At 33.8% G+C, this 27,410-nt stretch overlaps 1 protein-coding gene across 3 annotated transcripts in view; it reads left to right on the top strand.

Annotated features, from left to right (window-relative positions):
- Positions 1 to 27,410, top strand: part of AHR (aryl hydrocarbon receptor) — a 52,856-nt gene that overhangs the window by 6,589 nt on the left and 18,857 nt on the right. The window contains exons 1-6 of one of the 3 annotated variants that reach the window (XM_012450692.2): positions 3,933 to 3,988; positions 4,230 to 4,417; positions 17,010 to 17,116; positions 21,995 to 22,084; positions 24,158 to 24,281; positions 24,962 to 25,095. In XM_012450692.2, the coding sequence (XP_012306115.1) occupies positions 3,978 to 3,988; positions 4,230 to 4,417; positions 17,010 to 17,116; positions 21,995 to 22,084; positions 24,158 to 24,281; positions 24,962 to 25,095 (654 nt within the window). In that variant the 5' untranslated portion in view covers positions 3,933 to 3,977. Of the gene's footprint in view, positions 1 to 3,932; positions 3,989 to 4,229; positions 4,418 to 17,009; positions 17,117 to 21,994; positions 22,085 to 24,157; positions 24,282 to 24,961; positions 25,096 to 27,410 lie in introns of those variants that run through there. The other 2 variants (XM_012450691.2, XM_012450690.2) reach the window with 2 other exon arrangements.

Genomic DNA, 27,410 nt, shown 5'->3' with positions numbered 1-27,410 from the left:
TGTTAATTTTTTCAGCTTTGCTTCAAACACTGGCTACAAATGATGAACCTTATAGACATTTTTGATAGAGATGTTAAAAGAGCTTTCAAGATAAAATTCAAGCTGGCATTGAGCATACTGTTGGGCCTGTACCACCAGCAGCTAAAGCTTGCAGGGCTTCTAAACAGAAGCATGGCATGCAGTCAGCTAGAGTCTTGATTTCATAATAATTTTGATTACAGATTGGGACAAGATTTTTGAAGTGGAGGTTTCAAAAAATAAGGTGTTGCCCCTTTGCCTGACCAACATCATACGGTCTATTTCAGGAGATATTTGAACTCAAGAGCTCCCAAATCCAATCTTACAGGGATGTTTGTTTATATTTCAAATAGCCTTTTTCTTAAATAACGGTTAGCAATGTCCTTTGGTATAGATTTGAAGACAGTATAAAAGTAAAAACAGCATAATCCAAGTCAAGTGTAGTTAATGTAAGATTACCTTCTATTTGTAATACTTCTGTATATATTCAAGATGTATGGATAGATGTTAAATATTTTCACAAAATAATTTTGTACATTTCTCACAAAATCAGTGAAAAAGTGGGTCAAATGCATTACCTTTGTTAGCTTTAACAATCTGACATTTTAAAAACTTCCAAATTGTTGAATCCAGTGGGTACTTCACGGCCCTGACCTTAATTTCTCTGTGTATTTGACTGTCTTCTATGACCTCCAAAATATTCTACCCTGGTTCTTTTTCTGTCTGTTTTATCATTTGTCCTCTGTGTCTATGCCTCTTCCACAGCCCTATACCTAAATGTTGGCATTACTGAGGTCTGTCCGCAAGCCACTTTTCTTCTTGCTTGGTATAGCTCTCGTTGGGAAATGTAGTTGTTTTTTCCAAGCTACAAATTGCAGAACCATTCGCAACCTCTCCTCACTCAATGTTTTCCTCTTCCTTGCTTTCTATACCATGTTGGTTTAGTTAAGTGAACATCTGGGTCTGGCGTAAATCTCTCTTCAAGCCAGTCCTTTCTTAATCTCACTATCACTGCCTTTGGTCAGGTTGTGATCATTTCTTTTCTTGGCACTTTTGGTCAACAAACGTTAATTGAGAGTCCACTCTGTGTCAAGTAGTATGCTGGGCGTTATGGATACGATAATGATTACGTTTACATAGAAATAACGGTGGCAGGCAAACAAGTGTAAGCAATTACATTACTTGAAAATGGGAATTTGCTCTCATTTTATAAGATACACAGTAATACAGTAGAAATGTAGACAGTTTTACATTATGAAAAACAAGTGTCAAAGTCTAGTGTGAGGTTGAATATTGCAAAGAGCCAGCACAGATAGGGAGCAGTAGCACACGAAGGGATACATTCATGTTACTATTATTTCTCCCCGTGTGATAGCAGCTTTCCTTGCCTCAGTGTTTGTGTTACTCTCTTCTCTCCAGTGTTTCGTAATCATTACTGGAAAGCTACCAGGAGTGCAGGACTGGGTTGTATACACATTTTCTATTTATGCGAAGTTGTTTGTATGGAATTTTCTTAATGGAATGGTTGTGTAAGAAATTTGTATAAGAAGCCGATTGGGGCAGAGTAGCTAATCCATTGTGAGGCAGGTCAAGGACTTCACGAAAGTGATCTACTTGAGCGGGACTTGAAGCGGATGGGACATAACAAGGACGTTGTATGAAAGCACCGAAGCACATTTTGTAACTGTAGGTTATTTCTTAGCTCTGGGGTAGAATAGACAAAAACGGCTTTGGCTAGAAGAAATGAAGCCAGAGGAGTAGACAGAAGCCAAAGATCATGAAGGATTTTGTGTGCTACACTAAGGAACGTGGACAGTGCAGAGCTACTGAAGGATTTTAATCAGAGGAATGACTTAGTCAGATTTATGTTTTAGAAAGAAGTTCCTGGTGGCCCCGAATCCTAACTTCAGCAAACCCTGCCCTGCTTTCCATATTCTCTATCACTAGAGTCAGCTTGGTAAAACGCAGGCTGATCTTGTAAATCCCAGCTCAACACTTAAGGTGACTCCCAGATGCCCAAGTCCGATTTTCTACCATTACTTTGCTATCTTCTCTATCTTGAACATTTTTTCATCAGACACCCGCATGGCTCACTTCATTTTACTTATGTCTGTGCTGAAACATCACATCAGAGAGATCTTCCCAGGCTGTCCAAACCAGCATCGTCTCCACCACCCCTTAGTTTCTTACCGTGCTTTTTTTTTAGCACTCACCAGCCCTGAGTTTATTTCTGCATCTTCCACCTACGATGCAAGCTCCATGACAACAGGAGCTTTTGTATGTTTTGTTCACCTGTAAGTGTTCTGTGCTGGGCACTTGATAGGTATTCAATATTTGTTGAAAGAACGTGGCCTTAACCATCTATCTTCTCTCTCTTTCACCCTGCGCTTCTCCCTTCAGATGGCTAAATTCTCACAGTTCACCAGTCCTCAGTTAAACCTCCTCATGAAATACTGTCCCTCCCTCAAGATCCATCTCAGATACCACCTTTTCTGTAAAATCTTTTTTCAAGTAGTTGCTGCTTCTGCTTAGCTCCCATGACACTTTTTGAACATTTAGGGGAAAAGTGTTTTCGTGGGCTGTCCAGTATGTGTTGGGTAGAAATAAATACTTATTAAGAAATTATTAATTAACCAGTAGAGAATTACACAATGAGGTAGACAAGCATTAAAGGTAAAGTCTGAAATTCAGTTGGTTAAGTGGAGGAATGTAATAATTAGGTGTGACTTGAAATTTGTTTATAAATGCAATACAATTAGGGGAAAATAACTAGGGGAACCATCACCAATTTCTGTTATATACACAGTTGTACAAATAATTTGGAGAAGGTATCTGTTGATACAAACACACACACCCACACACACCATTTTGCCAATGTATTACCTGCTTTTTGTAGAAATATTTACTTTTCATCATCTTTCTGCGTAAAGTATTACTTGTCCACATACATCGTTGAAAAGAAATTATCTAGAAATATCTTGATTGGGTCATATTAATAGCTCTATGCCCAGGTCAATGTCTACTTTACAAAAGCTGATGTAATTCCATTTGAAGTGTCAAAAATGTCTTTGTTGTAAGAGAATGCTTGATAATTACTTTTCTGGCTAATAGGAAGGTATAGTGGTATGGGGTATAAATTACTTTGGTTTTCCAATTTAGCCTGGGTATCTATGATCCTTAAATTCACTTTAAGTGATGAATGTCTGCTATGAAATCCTGGCTAGGGGCTTTGTGTGAAGTTGTTCAGTTTTTCATTTCTGAACTCATATTCGTCTTTAACCTGTAAGTGTCTTTTTTCTCAGGTGAAAATCATGCTGAATTGTTTAGGGTTTCATTGAACTTTCTGAGACACAAACTATGAAAGCTTTTACATGTATTTATATTTCTTGTTGACAAATATTAGAAGTTGTGATTACTGACAACTTTCGCTTTTACATGTAAGCAATAATTCTACTTATTTTATGAATATTTGAATATTCTACTTTTTCTGTGAATATTTGAATATTCTACTTATTCTATGAATATTTGAATATTCTATAAATAAGTAGAATTATTGCCTAATGTAAAAGCAAAAGTTGTCAGTAATCACAACTTCTAATATTTGTCAACAAGAAATATAACAAAAGTCAAATTTATTCTTTTTTTAATGTTTGAGGACCACATTAGATGGCTGGAGGACCATCTGCTGGTGGCAGAGGGGCTTTGGGACATTATCTCTAATGAGTTGAAGGTAAATAAATACAGGAAGCTGGTGATATGAAGATAAATTATTTAGAATTGTCTTTCTTGACAGCATCAATGATGCTGAGAGGCTTCCTGTGGAAGATAGAAAAGGAAATATGATTTTCATATAATTTATCACAGATTTCTCTCTTTTTTCCACCTAACAATGGCTAATGCATTTAAGAGAGGGAAGAAAATTCCAATAGATCTGTTAATTGGGAATCACTATACTATAAATGCATGAGGTGTAAGTAAACATTTTCCTATAATGAGTTCATAAGCTTTTTAATGAAGTATTAGGAAGAATTTAACCCCTTTCCTTGTTTTTCTTAATTAAGATATGAAAGGAAGATTTAAGAAACACTTACGTAAACTTGAAATAGACTTTAAAAGTTTGTTGTATTAGAGAAATATTTGAAGATATCTTATAATGCAATAGAAACTTTTGCTTTTTAAAGGATTTTTATGGTATTTTGTTTGTTTTTCAGAGTAAAGCCAATCCCGGCTGAAGGAATCAAGTCAAATCCTTCCAAGCGGCACAGAGACCGACTTAATACAGAGTTGGACCGTTTGGCTAGCCTGCTGCCTTTCCCACAAGATGTTATTAACAAGTTGGACAAACTTTCAGTTCTTAGGCTCAGTGTCAGTTACCTGAGAGCCAAGAGCTTCTTCGATGGTAAGACAGAAGGGTTTAATTTGTCTGCAATCACATATTTAAAAAAAAAATGTATTAAATATGGCTGTTTCTGTGTTAATAACTACAAAAATTAGCCATAGTTGAAAACATTTTGTTTATTGTTGTATATTAAAACTTCAGTGGCAAAGCCAGATTTATAAGTCTTAAAATCAATTTTCCAGTTTTATTCATCAAACAGATGCAGCCACTGAAATGATGCATGGTATCATTCTTTGAAAATCACCTATTCAGAAGTTATGCTCAAATTGATTATGTCCAATTCCAGTTTCCCTTCTACTTCAATTTTTAAAAGTCTCTTTTTAAGAAAAAAAAAAGGAAAGGATAAAACACCATCTTGCTGGATTTTCTGTATTTTCACAGACATGTCGTTTTATCCCTCCAAACTCGTGTGTGTCTAATCTTTTACATTAATTGTATACTGACAGCAAGAAATATAATTAAAACTTTTTTTTCACTAGAAAGAACATTTATTTATAAGAGTCAATAGAATTGGATTTTATTCTCTATTGTGTCACTGAAAACTATTTGGCTTTAACCAAACCAGGTAGCATCCCCATACCTGTTTCCTCAGCAGTAAAAGTTAAGGTTTTGAGCTAGGTGGCTGGATGGTATTTGTTACCTTTAAATCACAACGGAAGTTTCTGTTTGCAAATGATGTTTCAGTTTGTTGTCTCATGTAAAATCATTTTTTGATTTCTCTTTTATCTGTCATAAGGCAGAAATCGATTTTTTAAGGAAATGGTCTTTTTAAAATGTCATATAATTTTACTAACGATAGCAAGTTAATGATAAAATCTCAGTGGCCAATGTCAGTCAGTGCTTCTCATACTTTAATGTGTTTACAAATCACATAGGGATCTTGTTAAGATGCAGATTCTTGTTCAGTAGCTTTAGACGTGGCCCTAGATTTTGCATGTTTAACAAGCTCCAAGATGGTGCTGATCCTGCTAGTCTGGGTCGTTAGGAAGTGCCTAGACAACACGTTTATAGATACTCGAATTGGTAATTTGTGTTTAGAATATTGCAACAGTTAATTTCCCTTTAGATTTATGTTCACATAATGTGATGTGTTTAGTCTCAGCATCTTTTTATTTATTTGCTTGCTTGCTTGCCTGTCTCTATGTTCTTTCTTTTGGACAAAAGCTATTTATTTTAACAGTTGTGTTCTGGGCAGTGTACAGATTTGAGGATAGTGATTTCAGGAAAGATTATATATTTCAAAGTTTCATAGTAAACAAATTTTCTCTGACCTGTACGAAAAGTATTTGAATTTTCAGTTGCATCTATACCAAGCCCTTTTTCTTGGGAGAGGGGTTAAGCAGTATGCAATGATGTGTCTGTGAGTATGTGTTTATTAGCTGTAGTCATTTTGCCGACTTAGTTGAAACTAGAATTCAGGTTTCTAGATTCCTTATATTTTTTTTTTCTGACCAAATAATTACTTATTTTCTTCTGGGAACTGTTACATAGCAAAGCACTGAGGATTTTTTCCTAGACCTGTGGTTCTTAAAAGTGTAGTACCCAGACAGGCAGCATCAGCATCACCTGGGAACTTGCTAGAAATGCTAATTATTGTGCCCAAACCTAGACCTGTGTATCTAAGGTGATGCGACCCTTGGTGGTGGGATCCTTGGTAGTGGGGCTGGATGCATGTTAAAGTTTAGGAGCCACTGCATAGGTTGTAACCTCAGGCCTCCTTCCAGCTTCACAGAGTATTGTCCTGATCCCTTGCGTTTACTCACATGCTGTGCTTACTGCTTGACCATGTGGTGGCAGATTCTGTGATGTGTAAGACGTGGTTGCCATCCTTAGGGAGTCTGGAGTCGAGAAGCACAGGAGGCATTATTCCTCGACTCTGATCAAGGTTTATTGACTTGAGTCATTTTACCTTTCCGTTTTCTGCTCTTTATAATGGGGATTCAAATTATATATGTTAAAAAGAAAAGTATTGGTTTTTCCTCTGTTTAGTAGTGTGTGTGTATATATGTGTATATATATATGTACCTAGGCAGATACATGTAAATGTACAGATGAAGCATACACACATATACATAAATATATATTTAATGTGTACATTATGTGTGTGCGTTCATGTATATATACACACAGACACATGTACTTGATCAGATATGTGTCCTGTTACTCAGTGCCTCACGTAAAGGTAATGTCATAGTTTAACACAGGATTCATCATGGAATTGTTAAAAACCGTTTTCTCAGCTCGTCATTAATGGGTTTGTCTGTTTTTATTCTGGTTCAGTGTATTTGACAGTAGGATCTTACTACCTATTTGCATGATTCCTTCATCAACTACATTATCTTTAATGTTAGATCTTTTTCAAGCAGCAATGCGCATAAGAATTACTAGAAAGCTTTTTAAAAAATGCATATTCTAATGTATGCACCTGCTGGTACAAGTAAGTTATATGTAAAACCCAAGAGTCCGTATTTTAACAAGAATGTTACGGAGTCTGAGGCAGTGATTTAGCCTAGCCTTGATTATGCCCTGAACGAGTTAATTTTTTTTTCCTTTGCCTTCAGAATGACAAATACAAACATACAAAATTTAAAGAAATCTAAATATTTTTGCTTGGGTTTTAGTGGTGTACATTCAGCCTAAGCAATTCTTAGATTGTTTGATACAGAAACATAGAGTTAGATGGAAAATGAAAATGATCTGTTTTTTTTTTTAATCCCCAAATTTCCTCCAGACTACCAGTGATCTCGAAAGGCAATGCAACATTTCAGAGCACACAGAGAATGAAATTATAAGAGTAACTCTTATGACCTGAATAAATGGTAAATGCAAATGGAGAGACTTGGAACACGCTAACAATGATCAGTGGTTTTGTGTGTTGTTAGACCCACTCTCCCACTATTAGGGAAACAGTATAGCGAAGCGAAGGGAAGCTCAAAGTGAATAACAGGATGCAAACAGGGGGTGTGTAAATTCCTGCGGAAAGAACAATATAAACGAGTAATCATACAATCTTGTTAGAAAGGAAACTCAAGTTTTACTGTAACAATAGATATTTTTCCAAGAAAATACATCTATTTATTGCAAGTTTAAATAATCCAACCTGGATGGATCTTCTTAAAGTTTGGAACCATGACTATACTGCTGCTGCTGTCTGAAAAGCAACACTGAAGTTTTAAGTAGTACATTAATGTTTATCCATTTCTAATTAACTAAAACATTTTGAAATATAACTTTAAATACTTAAACAAGGCTTAGTAATTTTTCAGTTTTTATGAAGTTCAAAACAGTTTCTTTGACATGATTTAAATATTACATTTAAATATATTATCGCTGAGATGGAGGGTATTTAAAAAATTTAAATAACTTAATGATTACAATTAATAGTAGTTTATTAATAGAGACTAGGATTTGGGTGGTTACAACCTAACCTTTGAAATTGGTTGATGTGAAGAGAAAGGATTGTTTCCTCCTATATTATGTCTCTTAAAATTATTAAACACTGTACACTGGGCTTGTTGACTAATCTTATCAGCATGTTTTATTCTTAACTTCAGCATATATTTAATACAGTTTTTAATGAGATTTTCTTACTTTTTTTGAAATGCTCATTATCTAAATATTTTGTTCAAATTATTCTGGTTTTAGACAGCTACCCCAAAAATTAAGAATTTGGGAATGACTACTCTTCATTTTCTGTTTACATACAAATACCTAATAAGCCTGACAAAATGGAGCTGAGATTTCTGAATTTCTAATTTCAAAGTCTTGCATTTGCAACTGTCATAGGGAATAGTATTCTTCTAGTTATTTTTAAAATAAGGTAATGTTAGGGAAAATCTAAGACTTGAATCATACATGCTTAAAATAATCACCATTTTATAAAATGTAGAATTATTTACATCTTAAAATATTTTACATTCATTAAGCCTAAAAATGCTGTGGGAAGAGAGGATAATAGTTATATTATGTGATGATCTAACATTTATTTGACCCCATTGTTTATCATGAATCTTTCTTTACTTTATTTTAAATTAAAAATTACAAGTGCTCTGTTCTTGGTCTTCTTTTGCAGATGCTTTAACAGTTCATTCCCAGTTCATTAGGTTTTCGAAAGAGAGCTTTTGTGTTTATTCATCTTCAGCTTGTGCATTTCTCTGAATTTTGGTTGCTTTGGTATCTTTCTAGACCAGAACATTATTCTTGAAAAACAAGTATGTATACATGTGTATATGCAAAGGACAAGCTTGAACAAGCAGTAAAAATGAATTAAATAGTAAGGCACTTTTAAGTGTTGATGTTTTATAAAATCTAATAGATTTGTATGTCTGCATTTTTATTCATGAGAATTTTATAATTTCATCTGCTTTGCTGTAATTTAAAAATTTCTGTGTGTCAAGTAATTTACCAAAGTTTCAGTATCATAGCATCATAGCAAATGTTATTTCTTAATTCTGGGACTATCCAAAGTAGATTTGTTTGCGTAACAGTTTAGCGCATTTGAAATCACCAAGTAAACTGTTTTACCCATGGCATTACCCATCTTACGTGGTGATTTAATTATTTTTTTCCTAATTCACATTTTCAAATGTGAAACTCTAATTATGATATTCATAACTTTCATAGCTAAAACTATATAAATCTAGGTTCTTTTAAAATTTTAATTTATGGACTTCCTACAATAAAACCCCTGCAGATTTAAACATGAATAAATACAAAGAACAGTAGAGCATTCTTATTGAATGAATATACAAATCCTGGCTCTCAGATCTAATATTGTGACCTCTTTGATTCAGGAATTTAATCTTTCTTTTCCTCGGATATCCCGATTTACAGTATAAGATTTATTAGATTATATGAATAAATGTAATATGATAGAACTTTATATAGGATATTTTTTATTGCTGCTTTTGTTTGCTTTGACAACTATTTTGAAGAACACAGTGACAAAGACCTGAGATTCAAACAATCTAAACTCATTCCGTCATTTATTCTATATTTTCCTGCTTTCCTGTCTCTTTTAAATTTACTGAATTAATAGCTTTCTGTTTGATCATTACCTAGTCTTGCATGGCTCTAGAATCCTTGTTATTTGGCCATGAACAGGTCTAGTTAGTCATGAATTTATACCTTTAGTTTTTTGTTTTGTTTTCGTTTTTTTTGCTTTTTTAGGGAGACTACCATCGGGCTAACATTAAACTCACCAATTTTCATCAATTTTCCTTTTTCAGAAAATTTTCAAATACAGGCATTTAAATTTCTATAGTTAAATCTTATGATATTTTGTGAGACTTTGTGATCTGGTTAATGGAAATGTACACCTTCATGTTATAGTGTTTTAGAAAATGTATTCACATATAATATTAATTACATTAAAGTCTGAAGAAATTTTTATTTAGTAATATTTATGTATTTTAAATCTTTCTCTTACAGCCTTTTGACTTTTTGATCAATGAATTTTAATGAGTAACTCAAATTCATTTATTTGCTCATGGCTGGAGATTTAAATTTTAGTCATTATATCACTGGAATAACATTTTGAGCCATGAAAGTGAATAAAATATTCCAGGGAGAGAGCTTGTAGAATAAGAGGAAAAGTACCAGAAGATAAGATGTTTTAAGGATGAGCAGGGGTGGAAAAAAGGGAAATCTGTGGAATATGAAAGTATGCTAAGGTGATAATGAGTTGACTTAAAATGCCTTCATTTGATGTGTTAAATTCTTAAATTAGAGGGCCAGAGAGAAATCTGTATATGAAAATGTGAACTGAAATGAAATGAAAGTGTATACAGAAAAATAATTGTACTAGAGAAGGTCATTTCCATTCCTTGTTTGTCCATAAAGGCCAAGAAGCCATTCAGGTGTTAGCAGTGGGAATTAAGAGGAAGACAAATGTCTGGGCATTTTGTAATCTCAAAACCTGTAATCTCAGCATTTTGAGAAGTTGGAATGGTAGGACAGCTTGAACCCAGGAGTTTGAAACCAGCCTGGACAACATAGTGAGACCTCATCTCTACAAAAAAAATAAAAATTTAGCTGGGCTTGGTGGCACAGTTCTATATCCCAGTTACTTATGAGGCTGAAAGGGGAAGATCTCTTGAGCCCAGGATGTCAAGAATGCAGTGAGCTGTGATCAAGCCACTAAATTTCAGGAGTGAGACTCTGTCTTACACACACACAAAAGAGGGAGACAAGCAGTCTAAGAGGATTGGTTGACATAAAGAACCTTAATGAATTGTCCATACTGAATTCTTCGTGTATTTTCTAGCCTGAAATTTTCCCACACAATTGTCATTTTTTCCAAACATTCTGTTGTCAGTTGGATTTTTGATTGTGTCTAGTTTCTGTGTTAGGGAGACATTTCATCTCTTTATCTCAGCATGGTAGAGGGAGATTGTGTTTTGTGATGAAAGCAGTGACAGGCAGGAGATGTGGATGCTAGTTCAGTTAACGAATCTTGTGTTTTTTGATAGACTTTAACCTCACCATTCCACAGGGTCTTCATCTTCTCAGCATGTTTGATAATGATGCTTGCTATCCCTGATGAATTAGGTTTGTAGTAAATTAATCCTAAAAATGAGAGGTCTGTGAAATAAATTTTATAATTAACATTGTTACTGTTATGGAAATAAGAGTTATTTCCTGCAGAATACTGATATTTCACTTGTTTTAATGGAGAATTATCTGTTGTTTTGTTGAATATCCATAAGGGCCTTTACGGAGCTGATATTAGTATCAACTGAGAGTCTCTTTGTTGAATTAATTTCATATTTTGATTTAGGGATGGAAATTTATTAATAAACTGTTTTCCCCATTTTGATATAATATGTAATAATTTACTTACGTATACTGTTTTCTTTTTTATCAAAAGTGGCACATACTCAAATCTAGACACTTAGAAAAGTGTGATAGCTTGCTTTGGTAAGGATACAAAATTTGGGCATTGTATGCTACTTGCTGTATTGGGATACATGTTGAATTTTGTGTTATTATGCTATGTCTTAGTCTTAAATTAGGTGCTTCAGTTTTTGTGTTATTACAATTTTGTGTAAAACTATATTCTTTCCTGAAGACATTCACAATAATAACTGATTAACAGCATGGAAATGATAATTTTAAGAAGTATGAGGGAATTCAATCCCGAACACTCGTGAGGTATTTTCTAAATCCTGAGGTTCTAAGTCTCTGTTTCTCAGAGTGGCACCTTGTTCTCAGCATCACCACGGAAATCGTTAGCTATGCAAACTGTAGACCCCTATCCTAGACCTGCTGAATCAGAAATTCTAGAGGTGTGGCTAAGCATTGTATTTTTAGCCTTCCAGGTGATTCTAATGTCTGTGAAAGTTTAAGAATCACTGCTCTCATTATGTTACTTAAAATGCAGTTTGAATACTACTCTTGTATATATGAAAAGCTGAATGCAACTCATTCTCCACTGAAAAGGTCAATTAACTGCTCTTCTTGGTTCTATTAATGCAGAGATTTGATATATAGAGGAATTGTATAAAACTGAATGCGTACCAATGAGTAACTAGAAGAACGTTAAACATTTTTGGAAATCAGATTTCACGAGAGTTGGAATAGAGCAAACTTTTAAGGACGTTTTGACCTGGAAAATGATGTTTCCTAGATTTGCTAAAAAGATAGTTGCACTAGTTTCTCAGCCTGCAATCATAAATATATAAACTAACATTTACATTTTAAAAAAACTGAGTATTCTTTCATTCTAGCATGGTTATTAGAAATTTGTAGGCAGAAAAACAGTAGTCTGTCAATATCATTAGAAGGTACTGGACTATGTAGACCTAATCTCTGTTTCTTAGGAATTTAGAATATAACATAGGTTTCTTTAGTTGTTTCCCTCCTTCCTTCAAAAGAACATTTCTTTTACAAACGCAAACACCGTATTGGAGTGAAACATGTGTGCTTTACCAGTAGGTATGTAGATGAAGCTCCTTTTATGTACACTAATATATTATTTGGAAATACCCATCATAACAGACTAAACTAAACTGGGAATGTTTTTCTTAAATTTAAGAAATACTGCATTACTTAACCCTTTCTAATTTATAAAAGTTTATGTGGTTGGTTGGATTTTATAAGTCATAGCTTTACTGTCCTTTATGTTTATGTCAGTATGGGAATGGACTTGAATTTTCCCTGCCAAAGTAGTAAAGGGGATGGTAAATATTATGAAATAAATTGAATTTACAGCAACAATTAGGGACTAAAAAGGGATATGCTTTTCCCTGGCAAGATTTTTATCATGTCATCTTTCTGTTTAAATGCAAACTATAGTAACAAATATAAAATATAGTTTACAGCTATTCAGTACCCCTCATGAATTTTTTTTCCCTTGGCCAATTCAAAGCATGTGATATGAAGAGATTTGCTTTTAGGGAGAAGTGGAAATCTGAACTTACATGTATAAGGAAGGAAAGTACCATATTATGAAACATGGATATGGTTAAATGCATGTGGGAATAAAACTTGAGTCATCTGCGGTGTGACTATTTGATATTGCTGTGATATATTTGCATTCTCAATTCCTAATTTGTTAAATTCTTACTTGTATTTTATGACTGCTTCATAGATCTTTCAATGAGGAAACAGTTGAACTATTTTGGTAGTTTACTATCTTAACATTTTACTGAGTGTTCAGAGTCTGATTCTCACCCTTTGGAAAGTGTGAGAATATCCCCACCGACAGGGAAGATTTTAACAAATGCCCATTACGGTATAGCAGATGCTTCCCATCTTATTTATTTTCAGATATTACATTTTGTTTCTGTGGACTGTGGTAAATTTAATTCCAGTGATGTAATGTTTAAAGTGTCATTATGCATATAATTTATGTAACAGTTTATAGTTTTGAAGTATAGTTGGCCCTTGAATAACACAATAATAACATAAACAGCCAATTAATGTGTATTTTGTGTATATATCATATACTGTATTCTTACTATAAAGTAGACTAGAGAAAAGAAAATGTTATTAAGAAAATCATAAGGAAGACAAAAAATATTTACTATTCATTAAGTGACATAGATCATCATACAGGTCTTCATCCTCTCTGTCTTCATCTTGAGTAGGCTGAGGAGGGGTTGCTCTTGCTGTCTTGGGAGTCGCAGAGGCATGTAAGTTGACGTTCGTAGTTCAAACCTATGTTGTTCAAGGATCAGACATAATTTCAAATAGTCATATAGTCATTATAGTAGTTCTATTAAATACTCATTACCGCCCTCAAATTAAAGATGATAAAATACTCAGTTACCCCCTCAGGGCACTTTAATTGTAAGTTTCTCCTCATGGTTTGAGGGTGTATAAACTCAGCATAGACTTTGTTACTTCTGTCCTTGATTGTCAGTGTTTGATTCCAGGCATTAACCAGGTAGTCTACATGTTATTTTAATCCTCACGAAAATTTGTCTCAAGAGGTAACATTGTCCTCATTTAAAGGTGAGGAAACTAAAGGTCAAAGGTGTATGGCATAGTGGACGGTGGTTAACAATAGCTCACACCCTGAGGTCTGGCTACCTGAGTTTTTGCCTAAGCTCTACCACTTTAGTCTCTATGACCCTGGGGACATTTTCTCAATCACCCTAAGTCTCAGTTTCCTAATATATTGAAAGAACAATGTCAGTCTTGTAAAACTATTGTGAAGATAGGATATAATACGTGGAAAGAGCTAGTTATACAGTGTGTGCCCAATATCACGTGATTACTAAGGTCACTTGGATGGTAGGAAGCAGCTCTTGTGACAGGGTCTCATGTCACTTTCTTACCCATTGCTTTCTTTCTAATCAGGGCAAGCAATATATACACGAAAATGAGTAGTAGTAATTGATAGAGCTTCTAGTAATATTAAGACAGCAAGAAATAGAAGAAAAACTTCATGCAGCATTAGAAATTACATAGTTTAGGTTGAGAGGTCATGACATAAAACGAGTTCCCTAAAAAGGCACAGCAGTGTTTTTAAAATGATGTTAAAAGTCCACCCTTCTCAGACTCATCTTTGCACAATATTTACTTAAATTATTTATCAATGATTAACCTTAAACACAAAAGCAACAGAAATATTTGCATATTTGTTTTTGGTAGAAACCTCCAGTGATCATTCCCCCAAATTAACTTGTTACTTTTCCTACTTAACAGTAGTTATACATGTTAAATATCATCCTTCCAACATTTATAGTTATAATCATTGTTGTTTAGAAATAATTTGTTCTTTTTATTTTTTCCTCTACTTTAAGTTCCTCTAATACTTTAATGAAACCCTGTTCTAGTACTTAGTATTTTTTGACATTGTTTTCTAGTTCTTTATTTCCATAGCTTATATGCCCTACTTAAAGACAGGGTCTGACACTAGTGTCTAGTTACATTGACTAATACCCCCGGTATAAGCCCAAGAAGAAATTATAAATTACTCTGAGATGAATGGTCTCTTTCATTGCATACTCGTCTTCTCAGTGATCAAAGTTATCTCTTAATATTTTTCCATGTTTTTCTACTGCCAGTGACTCTAGGTGGAACTAATACCAATTGTATTGATTAAATATTAATTATAAGAGATTCCCCATGGTAATTTAGATATTTAAGATCTGACAGTCTGACACTGTTATTGTTCATTTTTAGGCTGATTTCATAATTTAAGGTTTTGGTTTTGTTGTTTTCTTTTTAGAAGCAAGTCTTACTGATGCTTGGTGTAACTCTTAAATTGTGCTTCATACCAGAGCTTTTAGAAAAGTAGCAGAATATAGTTGACTCTGACAGTGTATGGTTTCAGTGCATTCAAGCAAATGTGGCCATTAGTAAGCAAGCAGCAACATAACTCACAGAATAGAAGGGGAGAAAGCGCCATTCTCTCTTCTGCCGTTCTCTCTGTCTGTACAGATTAAACATTTCCTTTGGTCTTGATGAACCGTTAGGTCAGTTTACCTCAAAAAGTGTTTTTTGGCCTAAGGAAATCTGTTCTCTGGCCTTTTGAAGTTGTTATACTCAGAGACTGTGCTTTTGGCTGTTTCTTGCAAAGAGGTATGTTTTAACTTCTGCAAAGGCAAGAACTTGGCATGAGATTCTGGTGTGACACATTCACTGATGATTTATCAGAAAATACACTGCAAACATGAAAGACTGCAGATGGTTTTATATGTGGTACTCTGCTCAAACTGAGAGAAAGTCCAGTTATTAGTAAATCTCCAGTTTTTTCGCTGAGCTGGATTATTTTGGCACATAAAAATATAGCGAAGTAAGTCTTAAGAGGACTGCCAGAGTCAGTTTTATTTAATGGTTTCTCTTATTCAAATATCACAGGTTAAAAAAAGGTCAGAAAATGGAAAGTATCTTAAAGATTATACTTTATACCCAGGTAATCCATAAGCTCTGGGAAATATTTCTAGTAATTAAAGCTACTGTTTGTTGTACTACTATTGATCTGCTTTGTGTCAGAAACTTTACATGTATTCTCATCGCTCTTCACAACTGCCCTGCAAAATGGGTTTAAAAAAATTTGTTTTTAAATTACCACCTCGCATATTAGGAGACAGGCTGAAAGAACTCACACTTTTATTAAATATCAGAGTTAAGATTTGAACCCAATTCTATCCACATACTTTTAAGTAAGATAATATTTTAAAGTGCTTGGCAAAATGCTTAAGTAAGTGGTAGCTATTATTATTTCTATTCAGCTGTGCTTCCTCTCAGCCTATAAATATACACACACACACAGTGAGAAAAAAAAAAAACAAGAAGAGGTAGCATTATAACATGCTACCTCCAATAGTAAGCATTCCATCATGCCATCAGATTTTCCTTAACATGTTTAATCCACATAAGCAGTTAGAAGCGATAATGGAGAAGCCACATGGCAAGATGTAATACCTAGGAGTAAATATAAAAATATTTGTGCACATCTCTTTGTACACAATTTTAAAACATTCTAGCTGGACAAAATATAGACTTGAACAAATAGAAAAACATGTATGTTCTCAGATAGAATGATTCAACAATATAAAGACGTTAATTCTCCGTCAGTTAATTTATAAATTTAAAGTTAACCTATTGAATAATAACATTAATTAACAGTTTTTAACCCAAGTGCTGGGTAAGAAGATTCCAAACATCAGAAATACATCTCTCAACAAAATACATAGTTGCTTTTTTTCTCCTCACCACCACCGGTTTCCTGATATTTAGATAAATATACATAAATACTGAAATCATTTTTATAGTTACATTGTAGAGAAATGGAGGGGAGTGTTTATAGCAGTGTTGTGCAGTTCTTTGAAACTCTTAAGTTTTGTGACAAAAGTCATATAGTGAACTCATCAAAGATTACTTTTAACAATCTGTCAGCTGACTAGACTAAATCCTTCAGTTTTGTTACAGCGTAGAAGAAGGAGCTACCCCCTGGCAACAGGACTACTTACCTAGTATTTATTATTTGCCTAGTATGACTCGATTACTAAAAGTACCACTAGATGCCAGTATTTCAAATTGTCTTTGTTTAGTGTTCAGAAGTTTTCTGTTATAGCTCTTTACTCTTGCTTACTTTTAAAATCCATCTTTATCATTGTTTTTCCCATTTTTTCCATAGTTGCATTAAAATCCTCCCCCTCTGAAAGAAATGAAGGCCAGGATAACTGTAGAGCAGCAAATTTCAGAGAAGGCCTGGACTTAAAAGAAGGAGAATTCTTACTACAGGTAAATTTTAGTAAATATAGTTTCTTACACTAAGGACAATTATAAATGGAAAATGAATTAATAAGTCTTTTAATAATTCCCAGTTTATTTAGGATTCAGTCAGTGTTTCCTGTCACTTTCATCTGAACTGCACTAATGAATGATGCTTAGTACATTAAAAGAAATGGAATTATAGTCATGCACCAAATGATGTTTCAGTTAACAGCAGACCACATATATGACAGTGGTCCCATAAGACTATAATACCATATTTTTTACTGTAACTTTTCTATGTTTAGATGTGTTTAGATACAAAAATACTTACCGTGTGTTAAAATTGCCTACAGTATTCAGTGTAGTAACATGCTGTATAGGTTTGTAGCCTTGGAGCAATAAGTTATACCGCATAGCATAAGTGTACGGTAGACTGGACGATCTAGGTTTGTGTAAGTACACTCTATGATAGTTGCTTGATGATGAAAATCACTTAACCATGTCTTTCTTTGAATGTGTTCCTGTTAAGTAACACATGACTGTTTATGAAGTAGGTTAGTTAGAGGACTAGTCAACCCTTCCTATTGTATTAGTATTTCTTCAGACAGTAAGAACTCCCTAGAGTATTTCAAAGGCTCTAATTTAAGATGTTGAATTTATATATACCTTTTATGCAATGTATCTCTATTAAAATTGTTAAATGCATTTTTTAAATAGTTTAAAATAGTTCTTAACCTGAATTTTATTTTTGCAATATGTTATAACTTCCATTTTATTTTAGCAACTGTTTGTGACTTATTAGCATGCCATAGATTTTCTCAACAACTCTAATCCCTGTTTTTACACTTCATAATTTAGAGTTTCTAATTTGTCTATGAAAGCATTTCGAATCTTTTTTTTACTTTTTTCTTTTTCTTAGAATTGATGCTATGATTGATTCTCACTTAAAATTCTCATGTAGTTATTTTGTCGAAAAAAGCTAGAATAAAGATGTGTGCCGTATGTGCTGTCGCCACTATGTGATCGTTTTCAGTTGTATCCACTGAACTGACTAGAAAAACTTATTTCACCATTGTTACAAAAAGTAACCTAAGTTTTGGTAACTCCATGAGTTCATTCAGTGAATGGTGATATGCCTAATAATATAGCATTTTTAATTACAATTGTGTAATCACATTCAAATTCCTGTTAGCAAAAATTAACTTAGGTTCAACAAAGTCAGTCTATTAAAGCATGACTCCTCCTCCAGCCCCAGCTAAGGATCTTCATGTATATATTAACCAAAACATAAAAACTCCTTATTTGGTCATAGGAAAGCATTCAAATAATTGCTGCTTAAGATGATTAAACACACATCTTGGGTTATCTACTAAGGGGATAATGAAATCCTGTATTTCAGGAGAAATAGACAAATAGGACTGATTGACATAACACTTGGCAAGTTGGTTTAAATTATTGGCCAGTAATTTTTATTTTTTCCCTAAACATTTAGATAAACTGTGTACATATCCTATGTGAAGGAAACAGAATGCTAATGCAAAGCTATGAAGCTATAATTATATGGGATATATATCAAATCCGCAAATTGGTAACGCTTGAGAAGCTAAAATAAACTTAACTGTTCATCTTGAATACCATGTATAGATTACTATTACTCTCTAACAGGAAGACTCACATACTGTACTACTTTCTTAGGATTTGCTTATATGTTATCTTTTTATGAAGAAGATGACTGAAAACATTATAGACATGTGAAAATGGCCATTTCATTATATGCACTTGCATAATGACATGTGACTTTATATTGCAACCTGCAGTTATCAGCCAATTACCACTACAGTGTGGAAGATCTTAGCAGAGGTTCTGTATACCATATGGCCTAAAACTTTCGAGGAGAAATATTTTCCTTTGGTTATCAAAGGCATATAAAGAAAATGTTACAAAAAATTTTATTAACAAAAATGTAAGATATCTTTCTAGGTTAGCCTTAATTTATTACTATTTTACAAGGAATAAAAATGAATGCAAATAACTTTCTGTGTCTTTATAATTATTTACTTCACATGTTTATTTCATATGTTTAAAATAAATTCAATCTCTTGCTATTTAATACTGTGCTTATTAAAATCTTGCAGCTTTGTTTTTCAGTAACAGCAGTTGGAATTTTATATAACAGTATTAATTGCACTTTATTTCTCTTAAATAATAAGTGAACTCAACATGATTTTCAGACAGATTGGGTGTATCTGTGTGACTAAGACTAAAACAATGATGATCTCTTTTATTATGTAATTAGCATATTCTTCCTGTTAATTTATTAGGATAAATCAATACAAGTGATAACCTTGGTCCTCCTGGTACTTGAGATCATTTGAGATATATAAAAATCGATATGCATCTACCCTTTCTAGATTTTTATTTCTGACCATTAAGATTTGTCTCTAGGGATTTTTTAACTATACCCTAAATTATCCTTCTGTCTTCTGGCATGTGTACCAATGAGTTTATTGGAATGTGACTGAATTTGTTTCACTGTTTGGAAAAGTATGATGTTCTACAAAATAATATGAATGTGATCAATGGATAATCTTCCCTAGAAGCAGACATTTTCAGGATGAAACAGTACAATGATGGATGTATACTGTTACTGCCAAAAGAATTTAAGAATATTCAATTTCGAGTGTGTTAATCATTAAATATTCAAGTTCTTTTGGGTGGAATCACCATTCTTTTATCCTAGGGGAATTACCAGGTATTACATATAAATAATATCTGCAGTCAAAAACCTGAGAGTCTGCTTGTGGTTAAAGGGACATGCATGGAGCCTGAGGCCATTATCTTTAGCAAGCTAACACAGGAACAGAAAACCAAATGCTACATGTTCTTTCTTTTAAGTGAGAGCTAAATAATGAGAACACATGCACACATAGAGGGGAACAACACACACTGGGGCCTTTTAGAGGCTGCAGGGTGGGAGGAGGGAGAGAGGATCAGGAAAAATAACTAATGGGTACTAGGCATAATACCTGCATGATGAAATAAACTGTACAACAAACCCTCATGACACAAGTTTACCCATGTAACAAACCCGCACTTGTACCAGTAAACTTAACAGTAAAAAACAAAATAAAACAGTCGGAACCATGCACCAATTTGGGATTAATAACACATAAAGGCAGCATATCATGATATTTAAGTGAGTAGGCTTTGGAGCCAGACTGAATTTACCTCCTGGATCAGCTTTTTTCTGGCTATGTGACCTTGGGCAAGTTCCTTTTAAAGGTATAGTCCTTGACCTCAGTTTCACCTGTTGTAAAATTGGAACGTGGCACTTATCTCATCGGGTATTTGGGAGAAATAAACCACTTGAATAGATAAAAACATGTAGAAAAAGGAATACTAAATAATAGGTGTTATCTTTGTAGCCAAGTTGTCAGAAGTATAATATAGATCAAGAATCTTGAAGGTGGAAAGTAATTGGAGTGAAAAGAAAGACAGTCCCTGTATTTCATTTATTTCATCTGATAATGAGGATATCAGCTAGACTATGTGAGCATCATAAGCACAAGGGCAAAGTCTTGTTAACTCTTAAATCCTTAGCATACATATCTCCTCTTGGGTATGTAATAGTTTATTAGGTGTTGAATAAATGAATCACTATTATTTAAATAACGCTTTATAGTTCTCAAAGCATGGTGATATAAATCTTTATTTGCTCATTTCTACAGCCATATAGCACTGTACCTTATTGCCTTGTGTGCCAGCTCTGTGCCAAGCATTGAGTTAGGGATATCATCATTATATCTACCTGATGAAGTGCCAGTTTTTGAAATAACACTGAAGTCTAAAAAGGGGTAAATGCCTTAACCAAAGTCACACAGCTAGGAATAGACAGAGACAGGAGTCCAGACCAAATCTGTCTGACTCTACACAGTATGATTCTTACACTAAACCATAGTATGCTTCTCTTTACATGAAAAAGAGGGTGTCAGAAGACATGAGCTGTGACATAGTAAAGAATACATCAAGTACAAAATTGAACTCAAGCAGAAAATGGTGAGGGCTTGTAGAATTAGAATACATTATAATATAAAGTGATCTGTGATACTTTTGTTATCCAAGAGGTGAATAAAGGTATTAGTTGATATTGGACTTGAATTAACAGTAATAGAAAACGAGGGTATAACTTCCAAACTAAAGAACATGGGCTAATAAATAATGGACCCAAGCAGGCAAAACAGAGAGAAAAAGAAATATTATACATACAGATGTGCAGTGAACAAATAGGAATAACACATATAAAATGATAAATTTAAATATGTGTTCATAATGACATTAAATTTTAGTGGACTAAATTTGCTGTATACTTTACATATGTATTATATTTCAGTTACATCTATATTATATATGTATTATGTTTTCTTATAAAAGTCTTAAAATGTTCTATGACTTAAAATGTTAGCATCAGTGCTTGAAATGTCTTTGTACAAGAAAAGTTTCTATTGGAGTTCCCACTTTAAGGATCTAATCAACATCTTTGCCTCCTGTCTCCCTCTAAAGAAAGCAGTGTGATAGACTATAGTGAATGATGTCTAAATAGTTGGGTTTTTTTTTTTAAGTGCAATATATATAAAAGAAAATCTGAAACATGGGGAAGAAGGTGAAATCTATATTCTACCAAAGTTATTCTGGTTGAACATTAAATTTAGCTGTTTTTCCTTAGACAAATCAAAAGGTATAAATAGGCATTTCTTAGTCCAGGAGTATATGTTATGGCTGTGTTTGTGAAATGTAATAATTTTAACTATTTTGGAGAGAAGATTTTTCAGAGATAAAAGTAATAACCTTTATCTGACAGTCAATATTAAGTCAGATTACTAATTTGAAAACTTCCCTTCCTTGTAGGCTCTGAATGGCTTTGTATTAGTTGTCACTACAGATGCTTTGGTCTTTTATGCTTCCTCTACTATACAAGATTATCTAGGGTTTCAGCAGGTAAGTATACACTATTTATATCATTTATATTATTATATTTATTTTTCATACACATTATACTTTAGGACACAGTTGACCATTTGTATGTATAAAGTATCAATATATTCTGTAGAATAAATTAAGTATTTGTAGCTAATAATTTTTTCTAGTAATAATTTACTGCACTATAATTTCGTTAAACCTTTATGTGATTCATGGTTGTTGTGTTCCTTTTGCTTATCAAGAATCTCGTATATAAGAAACTTTCAGGCACATAGGGTCTAGGGGAGAAGATACAAAATTATTTGCCATCAAATAACTTATGGATAGCAGAGGATTTATGACAACTATGAAATGAATGAGGTGTTATACAAAAAGTACAAATAAAATCCTATGGTTTATACCTTTAATTCTGATTTGTGTGGATAATGAAAGTTATCCTAAAGCAAATGGTATTTAAGCTGACCTAAATAATGTGTACCAGGTGGGTGGACAAGGGAACGTAGGACTATAGGAGTACTGTAAGCATTAGACTGGAAGTTGTTGAAGGAAACAAACATCTCTGGCTTGTTTAATGTTATTGAATGAATGGTGAATAGATGGAATTATAAATATTTCACATATTTGAAGGACAAGAACATCTTTTATGGTTTGAGAACAGACTAAGTACATTTGAATGCTTGCTATTCTCATATATCTGGTTCTCAAATTGTAATGTGCACAAGAATCACCTGAAGACCTTGATAAAACTTGGTCATATCTCTGAGCCCCATTGCCAGGTATTCTGAATCAGTAATTCACAGTGGGGAGCGTGAATTTGCATTTCTATCAAGCTCACAGGGCTGCTGGTCTTAATAGTTTAATATAGACTAGAGCTTCGACCATATTACATACCCAGTGGAAACCACCGAAGGTTTTTGTTAAAGGGGATGTGTATGATTCAACTTGTATTTCAGATGCAGCTTCCAGAAATTGTGTAATGGGTGGCACTGAGATGATTTAATATTAGAAGATTAGGTTCTTAGGGAGATTTAAGTGTAGATAACTGTAGTGGACTCTAGCTACTGCCACAAAGTCTAAACTTTTGTTTTCTTGCATTCTAAAGAAAATATATTTATCTCCATAGAAAAACTTGTTTGAAGTCTAATGAATTATTTAACTATTGAATCATGATTTGAAATTGTGATTTATATCGTAAGAAAAAGAGATTAGCCATTTTCCAATCCATTTTTTTCTTACATATGCACACGGATCTTTTTCCCAAGAGAACATTTATATCTGACACAAGTGGTAGATCAAGGTACCATTTTTAAAACTGCAAGTTGTGACTGCTCGTGGATGTGCAGTCAAGACAGTGGATCACCATCAAACTGCTTTTTAGTTGCTTAGGATGGAATAAAATAATACAGAATATACAATATTATCTCTCATAATGGTACGTGTTTTGTAAGACTTTTCCATGTGTATTTGTGCATACACCTGTGACCGGTGGAAATGTATTTGTTATCATAACTTGCAGTTAAAAAAAACGTTATGAAAACTCTGGTTTAAGCACTAAGGACTCAGCACTGTAGTAAATGGTGAGAGGCAAGAGGAGGAAAGTGGGTTTGATATGGTAAAGGCACAATCCCTTACTCTTGTGGAGTCTACTTGGAGTGAAAATTTTACACAAAGAACATTTTAGTCAACAGTGAAGCAAATACATGAAGAATACCACTAAGCTTAGAGAGGTCAAAGAGGCCTGGGTGGTTAGGAAAAGATGCGTGGAAGTGATAAGAATCTAAAAATTAACAAATGGATACAGAACATAAATAGATTTTAATATGTTGCACTTAAGGAATGGGGAGGTGACTTATTTGAGCAGGAGCATACATGTAGGGAAGTGATGACAAGTAGTTTTTGGCTTCTCTGTTGTAGTGCCAGTCTCTCTAGCTTTTTCTGTCTTAGGTGATTAGGGAACTTTAGGAATCATTCAATTCGTATTCATCACCACTAGCAAGCACCCACTAATTTAAATAGGCTTCAAAATTACTTTAGTAACACACATTTTTTGATCACTACTTTCGTTGTATTCCTTGTATCTTTTTTCTTTAGTCTGATGTCATACATCAGAGTGTATATGAACTTATCCATACAGAAGACCGAGCTGAATTTCAGCGTCAACTACACTGGGCATTAAATCCTTCTCAGTGTACAGAGTCTGGACAAAGAATTGAAGGTAAGAATTGATGGTATAAAAGATAGTGTTGGTAGTTTTTAAACATGATTCTGTGAAAGGAGGCTGGGATCCTGTAGCGTCATAGAACTCCATGCTAGGGAAGTAGTGGAAAGAAGTAAGTCCGTAACCATAGGCCACAGCTAGGTCACAAACAGCCTAATGAGCTAAGGAGTATTTTGGCACATGAGAGCCATTAATGAGTTTCAGGCAACACAGTATTTCCATACTCAGTAATGTATTTTATAAAAATAAGTAAGACCATCATGAAAGATGGAAGGAGGGTACAAGGTTGATACCTGAGTGCGTGTAAATTATTATGTTTAAAACCCACCAAAGAAAGCAGTAAACTAGCATATACAGGTATAAAAAGGCTTTTCTCAATGCAAAAAGAAAGTTGTTTTTGGGAATCTGTTAAAGTGTTAAGAAAACAAAACTGTGTTAGAAAATGTGAAAATTGTTGACAGTGATAGCTCAATAAAAAGTGGAAAAATTACACCAGTTCTATGTGATAAAAGTGATATTTAATAAACTTTTAGTTTCGTGTCATTAGCTCTTCTGAAAATGATTTTTTTGTATTCAGAATTCAGACTCCAGTTTAGAAATTAACACAAATTTTACGTATTCAAATACTTAACTTTACAGCAAAATGGAAAGTAATTTTTGTTTTGCCTTTATTTCAGCAGAAGCTCCTGGTCTCCCCCAGCCAGTAGTCTGTTATAACGCAGACCAGCTTCCTCCAGAAAACTCCCCTTTTATGGAGAGGTGCTTCATATGTCGTCTAAGGTGTCTGCTGGATAATTCTTCTGGTTTTCTGGTAAGGTACAAAATCTTATGATATTGGCTTTACTATTGTTACAATAAAAATTTGAGGCAAATTTAATTTAGAAAAATTTAATTGGGCAAAGAATGATTCCAAAACCAGGCAGCTCTCAGAACCAGAGAGGTTCAGAGAGCTTACTTAAAAACATGGGCTGGAGCATTTATGGAGAGAAAATGCAAGTGAGGTCCAGAAATAGCTTGATTGATTACAGCTTGGGGTCCACCTTATTTGAATATGATCTGATCAGTAGACCACCTGTGACTGACTGAGACTCAGCTATTTGGTTAAAAGTTTACGCCTACTGTTAGGCTTTCCCTCAGTTTATATAGTAAATGAAGTTGCAATTCCTTGGTAAGGACTCAAGGAGCAGAGGCATCTTCAGCCTAAATTTAGTTTGATTTGACATTATTAAGCTATAGGAAAAAAAAGTTAAGTGAAGCCAATTTTCTTTGGTTATCTTTGATTTCAGCTTTAAAAAGTTTGCTACCAAATAATTTGATAAAGGAAGGTAACATTTTAAAATAATTATTTCTGATTTTGACTATCTTCTATAACTCAGAAAACTATTCTTTAGGATATAGTAACAAAGATTGAGTGAAATAACATGAAGCCTTGTATTTTGACTATTTTAGGACTTTTAAGGTGTCAGAGAATTATGTAGCCCTTTTTTAGTAGCAGGATGCTTACCGTCTTGGCATTCAGTGCCTGCTAGACAGAAAAATTATGGCCTTTCCACATGTCTCAAATATCTGCCACATAGAAAAATGATTGCATATTCATGATTATAGAGTCATCATCTGATAGGAGACGACGTTTCTTGTTGCAAAGTCTGAACACCTGCGTGGGAGTTGACTATAGGAAGCAGCTTAGGATTACTCAGATTGGGCTTGTCTGTTCTCTCAGTTGTATCCTTAGACAGCTCATGTCACCAAATACAGGAGAAGAGAATACAAAGTATATTGTGTATTCTTTTTGTGAATTATAAGGAATTTGAATCAGATAGTCGAATCTTAAATTAAGCATTTCCAAGGAATGGTTTTTGTTCGTGTGTTTATTTCTGAAGAGAATTTTGCTGACCCAGAGTTAGAATTGTGCTTTGAGATAATTTTCCCGGTATTATTGCTCATGAACAGTTAGTATGTAGAGTGTCATGCTGCATAGTGATGCTTTGGTCAATGGCAGACCACATATGTGATGGTAGTCCCATGAGAATAATGTAGCCAAAAAATTCCCGTCACCTAATGACATCATAGCATTACTCACATGTTGATGGTGATGCTGAGGAAGCAAACCTGTGTTGCCAGTCATATAAAAAGTATAGCACATACAATTATGTACAATATATAATACTTGAAAATAATAAATCACTATGTATGTATTTACTATTCATTATTTTACTTTATTATACTTTTAATTATTATTTTATTCATTGTTTTAGAGTAAGGTTAACTGTAAAACAGGCTCAGACAGGTCCTTCAGGAAATATTCCAAAAGAAGGCATTGTTATCACAGGAGATGACAGCCCCATGCATGTTACTGCCCTTGCAGATGTTCCAGTGGGACAAGATGCAGAGGGGGAAGATAGGAACGTTGATGATCTTCACCCTGTGCAGACCTAAGCTAATGTGTGGGTTTGTGTCTTAGTTTTTAACAAAAAAGTTTAAAAAGTAAAAGAATTAAAATTTATAGAAGAAAACTTATAGAATAATGATACAAAGAAAGAAAATATTTTTATGTGACTGTACACTGTGTTTAATTGTTATTACAAAAGAGTCAAAAAGTTTAAAAAATGTGAAAGTTTCTACAGTAAAAAAAGTTACAGTAAACTGTGCTGGGATTACTGATGTGAGCCACCGCACCTGGCTGAAAGGAAAACGTTTTTTATAAATTCAGCATAGCCTAAGTATGCAGTGTTTATAAACCCTGTAGTAGTGTACAGTAATGTCTCAGACCTTCACATTCACTCTCCACTCATTCGCTCACTGACTAAACCAGAGCAACTTTCAGTCCTGCCTGCTTTATTTACAGTAAGTTCTCTTGTACAGGTATACCATTTTTTGTCTCTTATATTTTATTTTTACTGTATATTTTCTATGTTTAGATACACAAATACTTACCATTGTGTTACAATTGCTTAAAGTATTCAGTACGATAGCTGCTGTACAGGTTTGTAGCCTACCGGCAATAGGCCAGACTGTATAGCTTAGATGCATAGTAAGTTATACCATCAGGGTTTGTGTACCTACCCTCTGATGTTCACAGGATGACGAAATTGCCTAAGGACATTCCGTAAAACATGCCCCTTTTGT

This window comes from Aotus nancymaae, unplaced genomic scaffold, assembly GCF_030222135.1.
Source record: "Aotus nancymaae isolate 86718 unplaced genomic scaffold, 86718_ANA_hifiasm-v0.15.2.pri h1tg000025l, whole genome shotgun sequence".
NCBI lineage: Eukaryota > Metazoa > Chordata > Mammalia > Primates > Aotidae > Aotus > Aotus nancymaae.
Note: the sequence above shows the minus strand (reverse complement) of the source record. Positions and strands in the feature narration are given on the sequence as shown.